This window comes from Dama dama, chromosome 5 (genome assembly GCF_033118175.1).
Source record: "Dama dama isolate Ldn47 chromosome 5, ASM3311817v1, whole genome shotgun sequence".
In the NCBI taxonomy this organism is placed as follows: Eukaryota; Metazoa; Chordata; class Mammalia; order Artiodactyla; family Cervidae; genus Dama; species Dama dama.
The window spans coordinates 120,247,175-120,261,890 of record NC_083685.1 but is presented as its reverse complement, the minus strand read 5'-3'; the positions used below and the strand labels follow the sequence as shown (position 1 = coordinate 120,261,890).

The following is a 14,716-nucleotide window of genomic DNA, read 5'->3' as shown; positions in this document are numbered from 1 at the left end:
AGCTAGGGTGATGACATGGGTTCCCTTCACCCCACCCGCCAAGGATGGGCCACTCTGTCCATGGTAGTATTGCTAAAGGCATCTGTACCCGCGGGACCATCAAGCCCAATTCCTCCCACATTGCTTACAACAGACAGGATGCTGCCATGGTGCTCCCACCCGACCCCAAAGTCCTGTCTGAAAGCGCTGAAGACCCTCGGCCTCCCGTCCCATGTCGCTCCCTGGCCCGGACCTCTGACCCTTCCAGCTCCCCCAACCTGCTCCAGCCTGTGGTGGCCCTAAGGTGTCGTACACCTGGAGTTAGGTTGGGTGTGCCACTGGGGATCACCCTGGGTCCCTGGAGCCCACTCAGCCCTTAGGCCTGGTGTTGGGAGGTGGGGCTGCTGGGCATCCTGAGTTGCCCTGCTGGCACCCACGGAAGAACTTACAAGATCCCTTCAGAGCCTGGTAGGAGTTTGCCTTCGTGCAGGCTCATGAGATGATCACAGAGGACACGGCAGTGGGAGAACCAGAGCTGGCCATGTGCTTCTCACCCCATAGACACCCCCCTCCTCCTCCTCCCTGCCAATTCCAGGGACCCTGACATATGCCAGGCCACCCACATGGCTGCATCCTCCCTACCCGGAAACCAAGAGAAAGTGTGTAAATGCTGCAGCACAGACACCAGATCCCAAAACAGGCCTGGCCTGGTAGCCAGGCCAAGCCATTGTCCAAAGTCCCCATCCCTTCAGATTTATGCACAAGTGTTTGGGATCCTTTTGAAAATTTGGGATTTTTTTTAGTTCCTTGACCTACAGTTTGCAAAATCCACTGTTTTCTAAAAAGAGTGCCCCACTCTTGGGGCATTCCTGTTTTTCCCAGGATTTCTCCCATACTTCCAACTGCCTTTTCAGCACATCTCTACCCCTGGCCCCATCCCAGGCTCCTTGGCAATTCTGGGCTGGAAATCTCTGCAGCCAGCTGTTCACCCTCCCGATTGATGACAGAGGGCAGAGGCGTCCTATGGTTCTAGAAGGCAGTTTCCTTAGTTTCCAGGGGGCCTCTTTAGGCAAATGGCAGGGTTTGCTCTGGCATCTTGCCTCTGACAGAGAATCCCTGTTTGCTTAGGCTGGGCTGGACTTGTTATTCCTGGTGCCTGGTGGGTCCAGGGACCCAAGATTTGCTTCCCTGGTGCCCCTCACCCTTCTCCCTTGGGGTGGGGGCAGCAGTGGCTAAGCTGGGACAGCAGGACATGGGGCCTTTACTAGTGCAGAGGTCTCTGACTCTGCCTCCCCTGAGATCCATGGGGCCCCGTCCAAAAGCGGCCCTGGGGACCCAGATTCCTCTGCCCCGCTGGCGCGCCTTCTGGCTAGGAGCACACCGGCGCTTCCAGTTGATGGGAGATGGGCGTCTTCTGCTCCGGCTAGGCCGGGAGTTTGTTGACTACCGCCTCCCAGGAGCCTGAGCCCTCACGCCCAGAATCCCATCCTGTGCCGCCTCAGGGTAGCTGTCTGGGGGCTGTCTGGTCAGAGCTGGCCTAAGGCTGGGCGTTCGGGAGAGATGGGTGGGCGGGGCGGCTAGTCTCCGAATTGCCTGCAATCCGCAGGTTGGCCCCGTGGAGGTTTTCCGCTGCCCCTAGGAGCAGTACGTATCCTGGGCCTGCGCCGCGGGGGTGGGAAACCGGGACCGCGGCAGCGGCAGGGCGCTTATGGGAGGCAGGCCTCTAGGAGGGGTGGGGGCTGGCCGAGCGCCCAGACTACTCGGGCCGTGACCTTTGCAGACGTGACTTAGGCGCCGGGGCCGCCCCGTGGGCTGGCCGGCGCAGGATAGGGGAGGCCGCAGGTCCCTGAGAGGAGCGAAGAAGGTCCACCTAGCAGGCTTCCTGCGGTCCAGCCAGTTGGGGGTCCCACTAAGGGGACCCCACTGAGCCGCCTCCACTGGGGCGGCTCGGTGGAGCCCACCACGCTAGCGTACAGAGCCGCGGCCGCTTTAAGGCTCGGGACCCACCCTCGGACTTGGGGGCGGGGTCTCGCAGACCCCGCCCCTTAGCTCCCGCCCCCGGGCCGCGCGGGTGCATTGGTTGTCTGCTGCTAGGGCGGCCGGCGAACCTTTGAACGCGCGGCGGGCGGCTGCGAGGACCGGGCTGGGTCGGGCCGGGCCGGGCCGGGCCGGGGAGGTGCTGGAGCGGGGCCGGGCCTGCGTCTGGGTTTCACAGGCCGGGTCGGGGCCGGTACCTGCGCTCCTTGGCAGCGGCGGCGGCGGCGGTGCCCGGGCCATGGCGGACGAGGCGCGCGTGTCGCGCTGGTACTTCGGTGGGCTGGCGTCATGCGGGGCCGCCTGCTGCACGCACCCGCTGGACCTGCTCAAGGTGAGGATGGCGTGGGGAGGGCCTCGGGCCGGGCTGTCGCCCCCGCCCGGAGGCTCTGCGTGGAACGGGAGGCAGAGGTGCCCCTTGGCCCCCCTCTCTGCTACCTGTGTGACCTTGGGCTGGTCTCCCTCCCAGCTCTCCTGAGGGTGGTTCTCTGTGAGCGCAACCGTCGGCACCCCGGCAGGACCACGCGCTCCCTCTGCCTAGTGGGTGCCTACCAAACACACCGGTAGACGAAGGAGGGATGTGGCCGGCACCCCTGCTTTGGGCTACTTCCTCCTGGGAGATGGGTGAGCATCTGGAAGACATGATCCCAGCCTGCGTGCAGGTCCTGCCCAATGAGGGTAGTTGTTTCTTCCATCGAGAAGCAATCACACTCTTTCTACATTTTTTTTTAATAAAATGCCTATGGGGCAGAATAAGACAGAGTTTCCCTTGTCTTTGAGGCAGACCAGTTTTTTGCTCATTTCTCACCACAAACAACAAAGAAAGGCTAGAAACTCAAAGCATATTTTGGCAACTGGGCCCTGGGCCCCGGTACCTGGGCAGTGGTCTTGCGGAGTCTGTTGGCAAGAGTGGTCACCTGGCCATCCCCTTCCTTATACCCACCCAGAGCAGCCTGAAACCCACGCTGCCCCCCTTGGAAGGATTGGCACCTGTGTCGTGGGCTGATCCAACTATCCCTCAAGCTTCAGCCTAGCCACCAGAAAAGGCAAGATTAGTAGACGTTGTGGGTGGGGCTGAAACTGGCAGCCCCTCCAGCATTTCAGAGATCTGGGAGAGTCCTGTGTGGCTCCTGGTAGCCGCCAGGACCTGTGACGTGGCCGGGCCGAGCAGGGCCAGGTATTAAGGTGCTTTTGGTCTGTAGGAAGAGGAAACCTTTCTCATGCCTGCTTTGTTTTACTTTCTGGGTGCCCACGCAGGTCCCTGTGCCCTCCTCCCCCCTCCCCCATCACAGGCCCTGGAGGGTCAGACTGACTGTCTGCCCAGAGGTAGAAACAGCTTTCAAGGACTCTTGGAGCCTTCCCTGGCCCCAGGCCAGCCTTTTCCCTTGTCCAAAGCTCCTTTGGGTGTCACTGCCCCTTGCCCTAGCCCCAGGTGTTATTTTGCTGCAGCACACTTAGCGTGGGGGTGGGAGCCTGGGAGGTGGCTGGCCACAGGAATGTGGCCGCCCTCTAGCTCAGGGAGCACATGGCCTTGGGCTGGGCTGCAGCTGGCAGTGTGGGCAGCCATAGAGGCCTCCAGCAGAGGAGGCCCTGGCCAGAGTTTTTAATCTCTCAGCAATGTCTTCGGGAAAAAAAGTATCTTAAAGCTCCTGACCTCTGCCTTTGCCCCACGGCTGCACCCTCACAGAGGCTTCTTGCTTGCACAGGGTGCTGCTGCTTGGCCACCCTGCCCCCAGGCCCCAGGCCCTAGGTTCCCGGCTCACCGCCGAGAGAGACTAATTCAGCAGAGTCCGTAACTTGCCCCATTGTGTCCAGTCTGGACGTGTAGGACCTGAGAGTGTGTTGCAAGAATGCACTCCGAAGTGCCCCTCCCCCTGGGTGCCCCACGGAGCCCCACCCACCTTTCCTGAGTCTCCCCTGTTTCCTGAGGACATCTCTCAGTCCCCTAATTCTGTCCCTCTCGGGAGGCTACCAAGTGGGGCTCTGGAGTCTCCCAGTGTCCTCATCTAAAGGACGGGGCTGATGACTCCGCCCCAGGGCAGCTGGAATTGCACTCCCATATTGGCTGGTGTTGTCTTCTGTGAGGTGATGGCGTGGAACAGAGCTTGGTGCCAGATGCCCCAGCTGGTGCCTTAGGAGACCTCAGTTTCCTGTCTCAGTACGGGTGCTGGTAGCACTTGTAGCAAAGGGCTTCAGAGCAGAGCTGACCGGGGGCGGGGTCCAGGTGGGGTGCGGCTCTGAGCGGGTAGGACCCCTCCCCCACAGGTGCACCTGCAGACGCAGCAGGAGGTGAAGCTGCGCATGACGGGCATGGCGCTGCAGGTGGTGCGCTCTGACGGCGTCCTGGCGCTCTACAACGGACTGAGCGCCTCCCTCTGCAGACAGGTACCTCTGGGGGGGCCCCATCTCCCAGGGTAGTGGGTGGGTGGGGGCTCATGGCCAGCGATCCCTTCCATCCCTTAGGTCTTGATCCCAGAGCCCACTCTCAGCCCACAGAGGCGGAGGGGTTGCTGGCCTCCCTCCTGCCCACTGTAGGTGCCCTTTGGGCCTGGAAGTTAGTCTCGCATTCTCAAGACTGCTTACAAGGACAGAACTACAAGGCCTAGGAGACCAGCAGCCCCCGGGGAGGGCGCAGGGCATGGCTTCTGCCTTGCACAGAGTCAGCCCAGCTGGCACAGCTGGCCTGAGACCTCCACCTACAGATGGGGAAACTGAGGCTTGCAGGGACGTGGTAGGGGATGAGGAGGGGTGGGGCCTGGACTCAGCCAGCCCCAGGTTTTTTAATTAGCTCAGCTGCTTGCTGGCTGTGTGGCCTCTGGAAGGTTCCTGGGTGTCCCTGTGGCCCACATGGTGATGTTCGTGCACTGGAGGGCCAAGGATATAGGGGGTGCCCAGCGCCATCCTTCCTCCTGCACCTTCTGAGCTGGGCCCCTTCTCCCCAGATGACCTACTCCCTGACTCGGTTTGCCATCTACGAGACCGTGCGGGACCAGGTGACCAAGGGCAGTGAGGGCCCCTTGCCCTTCTACAAGAAGGTCTTGCTGGGCTCCATCAGCGGTGAGCAGCCGGGAGGGAGGGGGTGGTGCAGGTGAGGCAGGAGGCATTGCCAGCGGTCACGTGTTGGCTGTTGTGCCAGGTTGCATCGGCGGCTTTGTGGGGACCCCTGCGGACATGGTCAACGTCAGGTCAGTGCGGCCCTGAGGCCAGGGTCTTGCTCTCCCCCAGCAGAGCCAGGTTGGCTCACTAGGGTCTCGTGTTCAGCCTGGAACATGTCGCTCATATCTTGGGGTCCAGGGCGCTGGAGGGTGGTGCTGAGCCTGTGGTGGGGCCAGCTGCTCACTCCCGCTGGGGTCTGTGGAGTGTCTGGCCCTGCTCCCCTGAACTCTCTGCTTGCTTTCAGGATGCAGAATGACATGAAGCTGCCCCAGAATCAGCGCCGAAAGTGAGTCGCATGGTGTGCCCAGGGGTTTGGGGGCCAGGGCTGAGAAGACCCCTGAGCAGGACCCAGTAGGGACTCCCACAGGCCACCACATCTGTGGGGTCACGTGGAGCAATGGGGTGGCTGACGGATGTTGGAAACATACATTGTGAGTGTCTGTTCTGGAATCCCAAGGGGGCTTCCAGCATCTCTGGGTCCTACCCCTGTGGGAGGATCCAGGATTGGGGGCCGGACTGGGCGGTGGGCAGGAGCTGGTCACTCTGCTCCTTCTTGCACCTGTACATGCTTCATGGAGGGTAAGTTAGAAGCTTAAGTGGTCTTCAAAAGGGTTTGGGAGCTGGGTGGTTATTTCTGTGATAAAAACATCATATTGTGTGAGATCTGAGACACCGTGGGTTCTGAGACCCTGTTTATGGACAGACGCTGTAGTTAAACCCTGGGCGCCAGCATCAGCCAGTTCAGGGAGGAGTGTGGCCTCAGGAGGTCCCATTGTCCACTCTGGCTGGAACATAGGCCATGGGGAGGGCAGACTGAATAGGTTGGGAAGGGGACCCTGCAGGGCATCCCTTCCTCCTGCCCGTGGTAACAGCCTGCAGGCATGACCAGCCTCGGAGCTGGCATCCCCCAGCGAGGGGGTTTTCCTTTGGAACGCGGGGGATCTTTAGGCCCTGAGGTCCCCTGAGCAGTGAGACCTCTCTGAGCTCTCAGAAAAGGCTGATGTCCTCTGGCCCTGTGATGCTTTGGGTTCCTCCTGGCCTGTGATGGAGGCATGGCTATTTGTGGGGAGGACCTTCCCGTGGGAGCCTGTGGTCAGGGAGAGCATCACTGTCTGTCCCCCGGCAGCTATGCCCACGCCCTGGACGGCCTGTACCGTGTGGCCCGAGAAGGTAAGACAGGAGGTGGGGGCCTGGGGCAGCCTCCAGGCAGGACCCGGTAGTGGGCCTTGGGGGGAGGCTGGGATGGGGGGTGCTTCGGGCTGGGTACCCAACCTCTCCTCTTCCCCTGACAGAGGGTCTGAAGAAGCTGTTCTCAGGCGCAACCATGGCGTCCAGTCGAGGGATGTTGGTCACCGTGGGCCAGGTGGGACTTTGGCTTGGGGTGGCACTCTCAGGCAGCACCTGGGGGTTGGGGGCCTGGAAGGCAGTGGGCACTAACACAGGTGTGGCTGCAGACCTGGGCTCAGGCAGGTCTGGGCCTCGTCTGTCCGCCCCGGTGCAGCGCCCGTAGATGACCCACAGAGCAGGTACTTGGTCAGTCCAGCTGGTGTCGTTGCGGGCCCCATCTGCTTTCCCCTGAGCTATCCCTCGTGTCCTGACCATCTCCATTTCCTAACAGCTGTCCTGCTATGACCAAGCCAAGCAGCTGGTCCTCAGCACGGGCTACTTGTCCGACAGCATCTTCACTCACTTTATCGCCAGCTTCATTGCGGTGAGTAGTGTGGGGTCCCTGACCAGCCTTGGGAGCTGGGGGCGCCTGGGCGGAGCAAGGGCTCAGAATGGTGGGAGGCTTTGGTGAGGATGGTGGCTACCCTTCTCAGGCTCTGCAGTAGTGGGAGGAGCCCACGAATCCCCAGAGCCCAGGTTGGGAGTGTTCGTGTTGTCCCCATGGCCCTGGGGACACCTCCTGGGGGTCCAGACGGGCCTGCAGAGGGGAGGTAAGGGGTGCCCTCCTGGCAGACCCATTGATGACAGCTTGCCCTCCAGGGTGGATGTGCCACATTCCTATGCCAGCCCCTGGATGTGCTGAAGACCCGGCTGATGAATGCCAAGGGCGAGTATCGGGTGAGTGGGGTCCCCGCCCTGCTGCTCCCAGGTGAGTCTGTGTCCCTGGGCCGGGGTACAGATGAGGCTGTGTCCCTCGCGGTTGCCATCAGGCCTGCAGCCGCCTGGGCCCCAAGTGTATTTTTAAGTCAAGTTCTTTGACATGGTGACAGAGGCAGCCTGGTCACAGCAGGGTGGCAGGTCTAGCGCCTGGGGCCAAGCACCTGTCCGGGACTCCCTCCATTACGCAGGATATCTTCTGTGTCTGTGGCAGCTGCCCAAGAACCGCGGGTGCCTGGCGGGTCAGCCTGGCCCTGGTGTGCTTTTAAATTCTAGTTCTGCCTGGCTAACAGGCCAGGGCAGCCCTTGACCTTTGTGCCCACCAGCCCTGCCCCCCGTGTTTACCTTTGAGCTTTCAGACCTGCTGCTCTGCACACCCACATCAGTGTGACCAGCTACTGGCACTGGTGGCGGGGGAGGGGGTGTGAGGTTGTTGGGGGTTCCTGCCTTTCGAGAAGCAGCTATTTTATTTCATTATTTGGCGTTTGTTTGCAGGGTGTTCTGCACTGCGCCATGGAGACAGCGAAGCTGGGGCCGCTGGCCTTTTACAAGGTTCGGGGTTGGGAGGCAGGGCAAGGGGGTGTAGGGTGGGGGGGGTGTCCCTCTAGGGCTGTCTTCATGCTCCCCTCCTTTCTCCCACAGGGCCTCGTGCCTGCTGGTATCCGCCTCATGCCCCACACTGTGCTCACGTTTGTGTTTCTGGAACAGCTTCGCAAGCACTTTGGCATCAAAGTGCCATCCTGATGTGGCGGTGGGAGCAGCTGGGTCACACCCAGCCCCCTGCACCAGTTTATTCCAGAGTCCCGGAGGGTTGGCAGCTGAGCACTGCCCTGAGCCCAGCACCTGCCCACCGTGCTCCGGCTGTCCCCTCTGGCCCAGGACCCCCACCCTGGCCTGCCTGGCCAGCCCAGTGACCATTGTCCCCTCCCGAGCTGCTGGCTTCACCTCCACTTCCTGCTGCCGCCGCTGACTCTCCCTGCCTGGTGTCCAGCGGCGCCCTGTGCACAATAGTGACTCCCTTGGAGGGTCTAGGCCCCAGGTTGGGTATTCTCTCCCCAGGTAGGCAGTTAATCTTGGAGCTGGGAGGGGTGGGCTGTCCAAGCTTTTTGATTCTGGGGTCTCCAGCCCCTGAAGTCTCTTCCTTTCACGAAGCCCAGCACCCCCAGCAGCTCCCACTGAGGAGCCGGGCAGCGGAGTAGGGGTGTGAACCCCCAGCACCACTCATCGAATGACATGTGCACCTGCACTTTCATCCCAGGAGAGGGACCATAGCTTTTGTGATGTTCTCTAAGGTAGCTGCGCCCCACAGCTGCCAGGTCAGGGCAGAATGAGTACCCAGGAGGAAGGGCCTGCGTGTGACCCTTAGGCATCCTACCCACCCTTCCTGGTCCAGCCCACCCCCCACTGGCTTTAACAAGTGAAAGTGAAAGTTGCTCAGTCATGTCCGACTCTTTGCGACCCCGTGGACTCTCCAGTCCATGGAATTCTCCAGGCCAGAATACTGGAGTGGGTAACCCGTTCCCTTCACCAGGGGATCTTCCCAACCCAGGGATCGAACCCAGGTCTCCCACATTGCAGGCGGATTCTTTACCAGCTGAGCCACCAGGGAAGCCCAGCTTTAACAATTAGTTTCACCAAAAGCTTTCAGCGCCAGAAGGTGGCTGCTGTCTTCGGGGAGTTTGCAGTGACCCCTCCTGGCTCCCTGAGCAGGAGTGGCATGTCCACGGGGGCTGACTGCACAGTGGTCACCTGCAAGGTCTCCAGTAGCTGGTCAGCCAAAATGCCCAAAGCAGCCTGCAAATGAGGCTGGGGGCTGCATCTGTCGGCCTCCCCCAGTCAGGTGGGCACTGTGCCACTACCCCCCGCCCCCAGCAAGTGACCAGCAGTCCCACATTGCCCTGCAGGGATGTTAATAAAGGACGGTGAAGTGCTGAGTCTGGTTCTGCATCCAGGCCCCTAACTAGTCTGCCTCGTGGCCAGGGCCTATGAGATCCTCTGCACCTTCCAAAGAGGGCTCTAGGGTTTATGGACGGGCAGGGCCCAAAGCAGGGGGGAAGTCACAGTTCTGACTGGATACACTGGGGTGGCCAGTGGGCAGAGGGCTGGGGGAAGAGCAGGGCATGGGGCTGGTTGAGGGACTAGTCAGTGTTGCAGTCCTGGATCCAGGTCACTGTGGATCCCCCACCCAGGGCTGCCCCTTCCCAGCAGGCACCTGCTGCTATAAGCCCCCTGAGACAGAGTTCCCAGCAGGCACCTGCCACTACAAGCCCCCCGAGACAATTCCTGTGGTGGGGGCAGGGGGCAGTGCTGCTGCCTGATCTCCCTGGAGGTGCCCCTTGAGTCAGAGCCCTGGCCTTTTAGATGCTGGCCTATCATCTAGCAAACCCAGATGGGACTGGCCAACCTAGGTTCTATGGGCTACAGACCCTCAGGCTGGGGCAGGAGCTGATGTGAACACCACCTGACCTTTTGCTGTCCCAGGACAGGTGGAAGCTACCCTGGGGCTCCTGCTGCCCCAGTCGGGAAAGAACAGATACACCACAGGCAGTTCAGATGTCAGTGCCTCTGACACCCTTGCCATGAAGCAAGGAGACTTGTGGAGCATTTCAAGCAGATAAAAAGAATTTTAAGTCGTGGTTATGGTTGCATAGCTCTGTAACCTGAAAATCACTGTATTTCAACAAAGCTGTTACTTAAACAACACACCACCCACATGCCCACCCGAGCCTCAGCAGTGAGTTTTCACTGGGCCTGTGTTCTCCAAGCCCTACAGACCCTTTCCCACCACTGGATTATTTGGAAGCAAATTTCAGATATCCTGTCATTTATAGATAAATACTTAACAAGTCTCCGAAAACGGTCTTTAAAAAATTCTAACGTAACTGCAATAATAATTCACTGTACATAAAATGGCCTGTGTTACCATCATCAAATTTCCTGGGTTACCACATGCATGTCATTAAGTTGTTGGTTTTGTTTGAATCAAGTCCAGCTGAGATCTACTCACTTCTCTATGGCGCACGTCCCCTCCTCGTCCTCTCTCCGTGAGATAAGCCGGGTCCTGGATCCAGTTGCTTCTCCCGTCCAATTTGGCCCCTTCCTCTGTGAATTTCCTAAAAGTGGCAGAGAGACCTGGATTAGAGTCACATTTTTGGGTGACGGTGCTGGGTGTGGAGTGCGGTTTCCACTGCAGTGTTTGGGCACAAAGCAACCATGGGTCTGGAAGCACACATGGCTGGGGGCCAGGCTTCCTGAGCCCTGGGCAGGCAGGCAGGAGGGCATGGAGCACCCAGAGCCTCACAGAATGTCCAGTCTGGTGCCCCAGCACCCAGGCTGGAGTCTCACTGGGTGGTTGGAACCCAGAGCCCAGGAAGTAAAGCGGGAAGGGCGGGAGCACATGACTGTGGTCGTGGGGCAGGCTGACGCTTCTCTCAGACCCCTGGCAAGTTGAAAACAGCGTATCTCAGAAACGTTGGCCACACAGGGCCACATTTTCTGCCCTTAAAGCTGCTTTGATTTGAAGCATTGGGATTCTCTTTACTTGCCTGCAAGAGTGCCCAGGCAGCCTGGGAAGATGGCATTTCACCAGCCTCCTCCCAGCCCAGCCAGCTTACGTGGCGCTTCCTGGACCAGTGTCAGGGGATGAAGGGCCCCATGTGGTTTGGGGAGGGTACTGCAGAGCGGGGTGCAAAGGGTAGTGAAGGGATGCAGTGTTTACTGGTGGGCCGTGGGGGAGGGCTTCAGGCACCAGCCCTGCAGGGGCCCAGCTTCCTGATGGGGGCACAGAGGGGGAAATCGAGGCAGGCTGGGGAAAGCAGGAAAATTGGGGCAAGTTAGAGATGAGGCCCTTCCCCAGGGAGTTCTCCACCTGTGTTGGCTCAGAACCAGCCTGAGAAGGTGAGCAAAATAGAGGAGCAGCCTCACCTGCAGGTCACCTGATTCAGGTAAGGAAGTGATGGATTTCACGCTGGCAGGGAAGCAAACTCAGCATTTCATGATTCAGTCTCCACCTTTCTTCCTTAGAGACAATAGTTGACAAAAAGTTACACAGCAGGAGTCCACTGTCAAGAAGTTTGAGCAAGGGTGCCAAGACAAGGCAGTAGGGAAAGACGCCTTTTCGACAACTGGACATCCACACGCAGAGTGAGCATGGGCCCTCCCACACACAGGCATACGGTCCTCAAAATGGACCACAGAGTTGAAACTGTAAAATGTGTAGAAATGAATGAAGACCACGCAAATGAGAGCAAGCGAGGATGTATGCTTGGCTTGCTCTAGCAGGAAGGCAGCCCCCTCACTTGCATATTGGCAGAGCCTTAAAGAAGGCAGAGGAGGGGGTGGCTTCATCATGAGAGGGGGGCTCTGGTGCACCCCAAGTGGGAGCTGTGGGCTTGAGGAAGCTGTGGGGGGCCAACTGGAGGTGCTGCAACCCCTGTGGTTCGTTAGGGGAGCATACTTGACTTTCTCTGGTTGGTCCTGAGTTGGAAGCGGAGGCAGAAATTAGGGAAGCTGGCAATTATTGGCCAAGCTTGGGCCTATTGCTACAGGGGCTTAGAAACACTTGGCCACGAAGAAACTTGCACAGGAACCTTCAGAGCAGCATTTTACTCTTACAACAAAAAGGTGGAAACGACCCAAATGGCCATCACCTGATGAGCAGATAAGTCAAATGTGGTATATTTGTATAATGCAATACTATTTGGCCATACAAGGGAGTGAAACACTGCCATGCTACAACACAGATGAAACCTGAAAACACGCTGAGTGGAAGCAGTCAGTCACTAAAGACAATGTATTATGTGATTCCGGCTACAGTCTATGGGGTGACAAAGAGTCAGATGTGACTGAGCAACTATCACTTTCACTTTTTCGTTTGTATGAAGGGTTTAGAACAGGCCAATCCAGAGACAGGAAGTATTGGGTTGGCAAAAAAGTTCATTCAGGTTTTCCTGCATGATCTTATGGGAAAACCAGAATGAATTTTCTGGCCAACCCAATAGATGAGTGGTTGCCAGAAGTTAGGGTGGGGTGGGGAAATTGGGAGTGACTACAGACGAAGACAGATTTCTTTTTGGAGTTATGGAAATGTTTCAAATGTAGTAGTATAGGATGGTTGCACAATTCTATGAATAATACTAAAAATCATTGACTTGTACACTTTATTTTTTAAAATATTTATTTAGCCGCACTGGGTCTTAATTTTGGCACGTGGGATCTAGTTCCCTGAACAGAGATCGAACCTGCCCACCCCTGCATTGGGAGCACGGAGTCTTAGCCACTGGATCATCAAGGAAGTCCCCTGAATTGTACACTTTTAATGGAGGGATTGTATGGTATGTGGTGACTAAAATTTTCTCTCCTTGACCAAACTCTAGCCAGGCTTGTCTCAAAGCCTGCTTCTGCATCAGGCCTGGAAAGACTCGGTTTCCGACAGCTCAAACTGCATACCCAGGGCAACCCCAGCCCCGCTTAGAGCACCCACCTGAGGCTGGACATCTCGGGCCTCTGTGAGAACACAGAGGCTCACTTCGGACAAGTGTGTTAAGGAGCCAGATGGGGTCTCCCAGTCTCCTGCCTCCTTTATAACTGTCTGCTGCCTGACTCCATTGCCTGAGCTCTCAGCCCTCCCGATTCCCATATTTCCACTTTAAAACACCAGTTACCTCCGCACAAGTTGAAATGGAGTTCAGTTCACGCTGGAATTGTCCCCACTGAGAGTATAGTGCTGATTAGAACCTGTCCTTTGCACTTCAGCGTCTGGCTGTGTTGGTCTCTGTGGTCTCTCTGTTGACACATTGGACTGTGTCTCAGTGAGGCTGTCTGGTGCTCCGTCCAGCAGGCTCCATCCCTGGGTCAGGAAGATCCCCTGGAGGAGGGCATACATGGAAATGCCAGTCTTCCAGTATTCTTGGCTGAAGAATCCCATGGACAGAGGAGCCTGGTGGGCTACAGTCCATGGGGTCCATGGACTGCAAAAAAGTCAGACACAACTGAAGTGACTTAGCATGCATGCACGCAAGGACACATTAAATGAGGAATGCCGTGTGGTGCCTACAGAGGCAGCAGTAGTCAGAGAGCCACACTGATGTGATGGAGGCTGGGGACTCTGGGGACAGGAGGGCATCTTTGTGATGTACACACTCCTAAGTACCTGACCTGCTCCAGCCCTGTTGATCCAGCCCTTGGTGGAATTCTGGATCCTGGAATGAGGCTGCTGGTATTTGGGGCAGCTGGAGATGAGGTTCAAATCTTGCAATCAGCCCAAAGGAGCACAGAGGGCCGGACAGGGCAGGTAGGAGTGGTGGCCTGGGAAGGTAGCTGACCCCCACCCGCTGACCCAGGGACAAGGCCGAGCTGTCCACGTCTCCCCTGCTTCACTCCCTTGTTACTGAAACTGGTCAGTCTGCGTGTTTATAAATAGTTGTTTCAAGTAACCCATGCACCACAATACAAATTTGCACACCCAGCAGGGTTTTCAGGGGATGGATTACTTCCTTCCCGCCAACCCCGGGCCCTGACCCCTTCCCAGAAGAACAACCACGGCCACTAGGTCTTGGGTATTTTCCCCACTTTGCTTGAATTTAACAGGAAAAAAAGAAAAACAGAAGTGAGGTGGAGGAAATGCCAGTCTTCAGAAAGTATTTATTTTTCACCAGAGATACTAGTTCCCCAAAGAGGAAAGTCGAGTCACGCAGTTTTGTTCCCCTCCTACTCCCCTCCTTCTGACACCACCCGCTCCCCCATCTCCTAATTGCTGACAAGCTGGAAGGACCGCAAGGCAGTGGAAGGCACCCAACACAGCACCCAGGGGCCCAGTACCACCTCTGGGAGGCCACTCTGAGCTTGGCTCCCACAGCTGCCCTCCCGTCTCCAGGGGCCGGACAGCAGCCTGCCTGGACCACCCAACCCGGGAGGTGGGGAGGGGCAGTGTGTGTACAGCTTGTCCTCGTGGCCACTTTGCTGTCCTACTGGTGCTACAAGCCGGAGTCTGTCCTGAGAGCTCAGACCCATGCTCTGTGGCCAGCAGGAACCCTTCTCAGATGATGGGAAGGGGATCTTCCCTCTCTTTACCCACACCTGTGACCCTCAAGGACACCTCTCCTGTTGTGTCCCATCCTTACAGCCACACTGTAACTGGGAATAAGAACCTTGTATTCTATTACAAGTTAATCGCTAAAGGAATGTTGCCTATAAGCTCAAATTATCTGCAATGGCCCAACTCTGGGAACCCTACTTCCCAGGTAATGAGCATTAAGCTAAAATACCTTTGTTTGGCTCACAGGAAACATCCTGACCAGGCCCACCTGCGAGTGACTGCAGGGAGAAAGAAATGAACACACCCCCTCCAGAGTCTGATGGGAACCAGGAAATGACTTTAACTCCCTTCCCGTTTAATATAAAAGAAACCTGAATTCTAACTCAGGCAAGGTAGTTCTTTGTGGGG

The 14,716-nt window shown here is 57.7% G+C and overlaps 1 protein-coding gene across 1 annotated transcript; it reads left to right on the top strand.

The window, feature by feature from the left end:
- The first annotated feature begins 2,141 nt into the window (after window positions 1–2,141).
- SLC25A10 (solute carrier family 25 member 10) lies at window positions 2,142–9,206 on the top strand. Its single transcript, XM_061144524.1, has 11 exons — window positions 2,142–2,347; window positions 4,279–4,398; window positions 4,956–5,070; window positions 5,150–5,198; window positions 5,414–5,455; window positions 6,296–6,339; window positions 6,462–6,532; window positions 6,788–6,880; window positions 7,156–7,233; window positions 7,768–7,824; window positions 7,915–9,206. The coding sequence occupies exons 1-11, from the start codon at window positions 2,255–2,257 to the stop codon at window positions 8,014–8,016; spliced, it is 864 nt and encodes a 287-aa protein (XP_061000507.1). The 5' UTR covers window positions 2,142–2,254; the 3' UTR covers window positions 8,017–9,206.
- The last annotated feature ends 5,510 nt before the right edge of the window (window positions 9,207–14,716 follow it).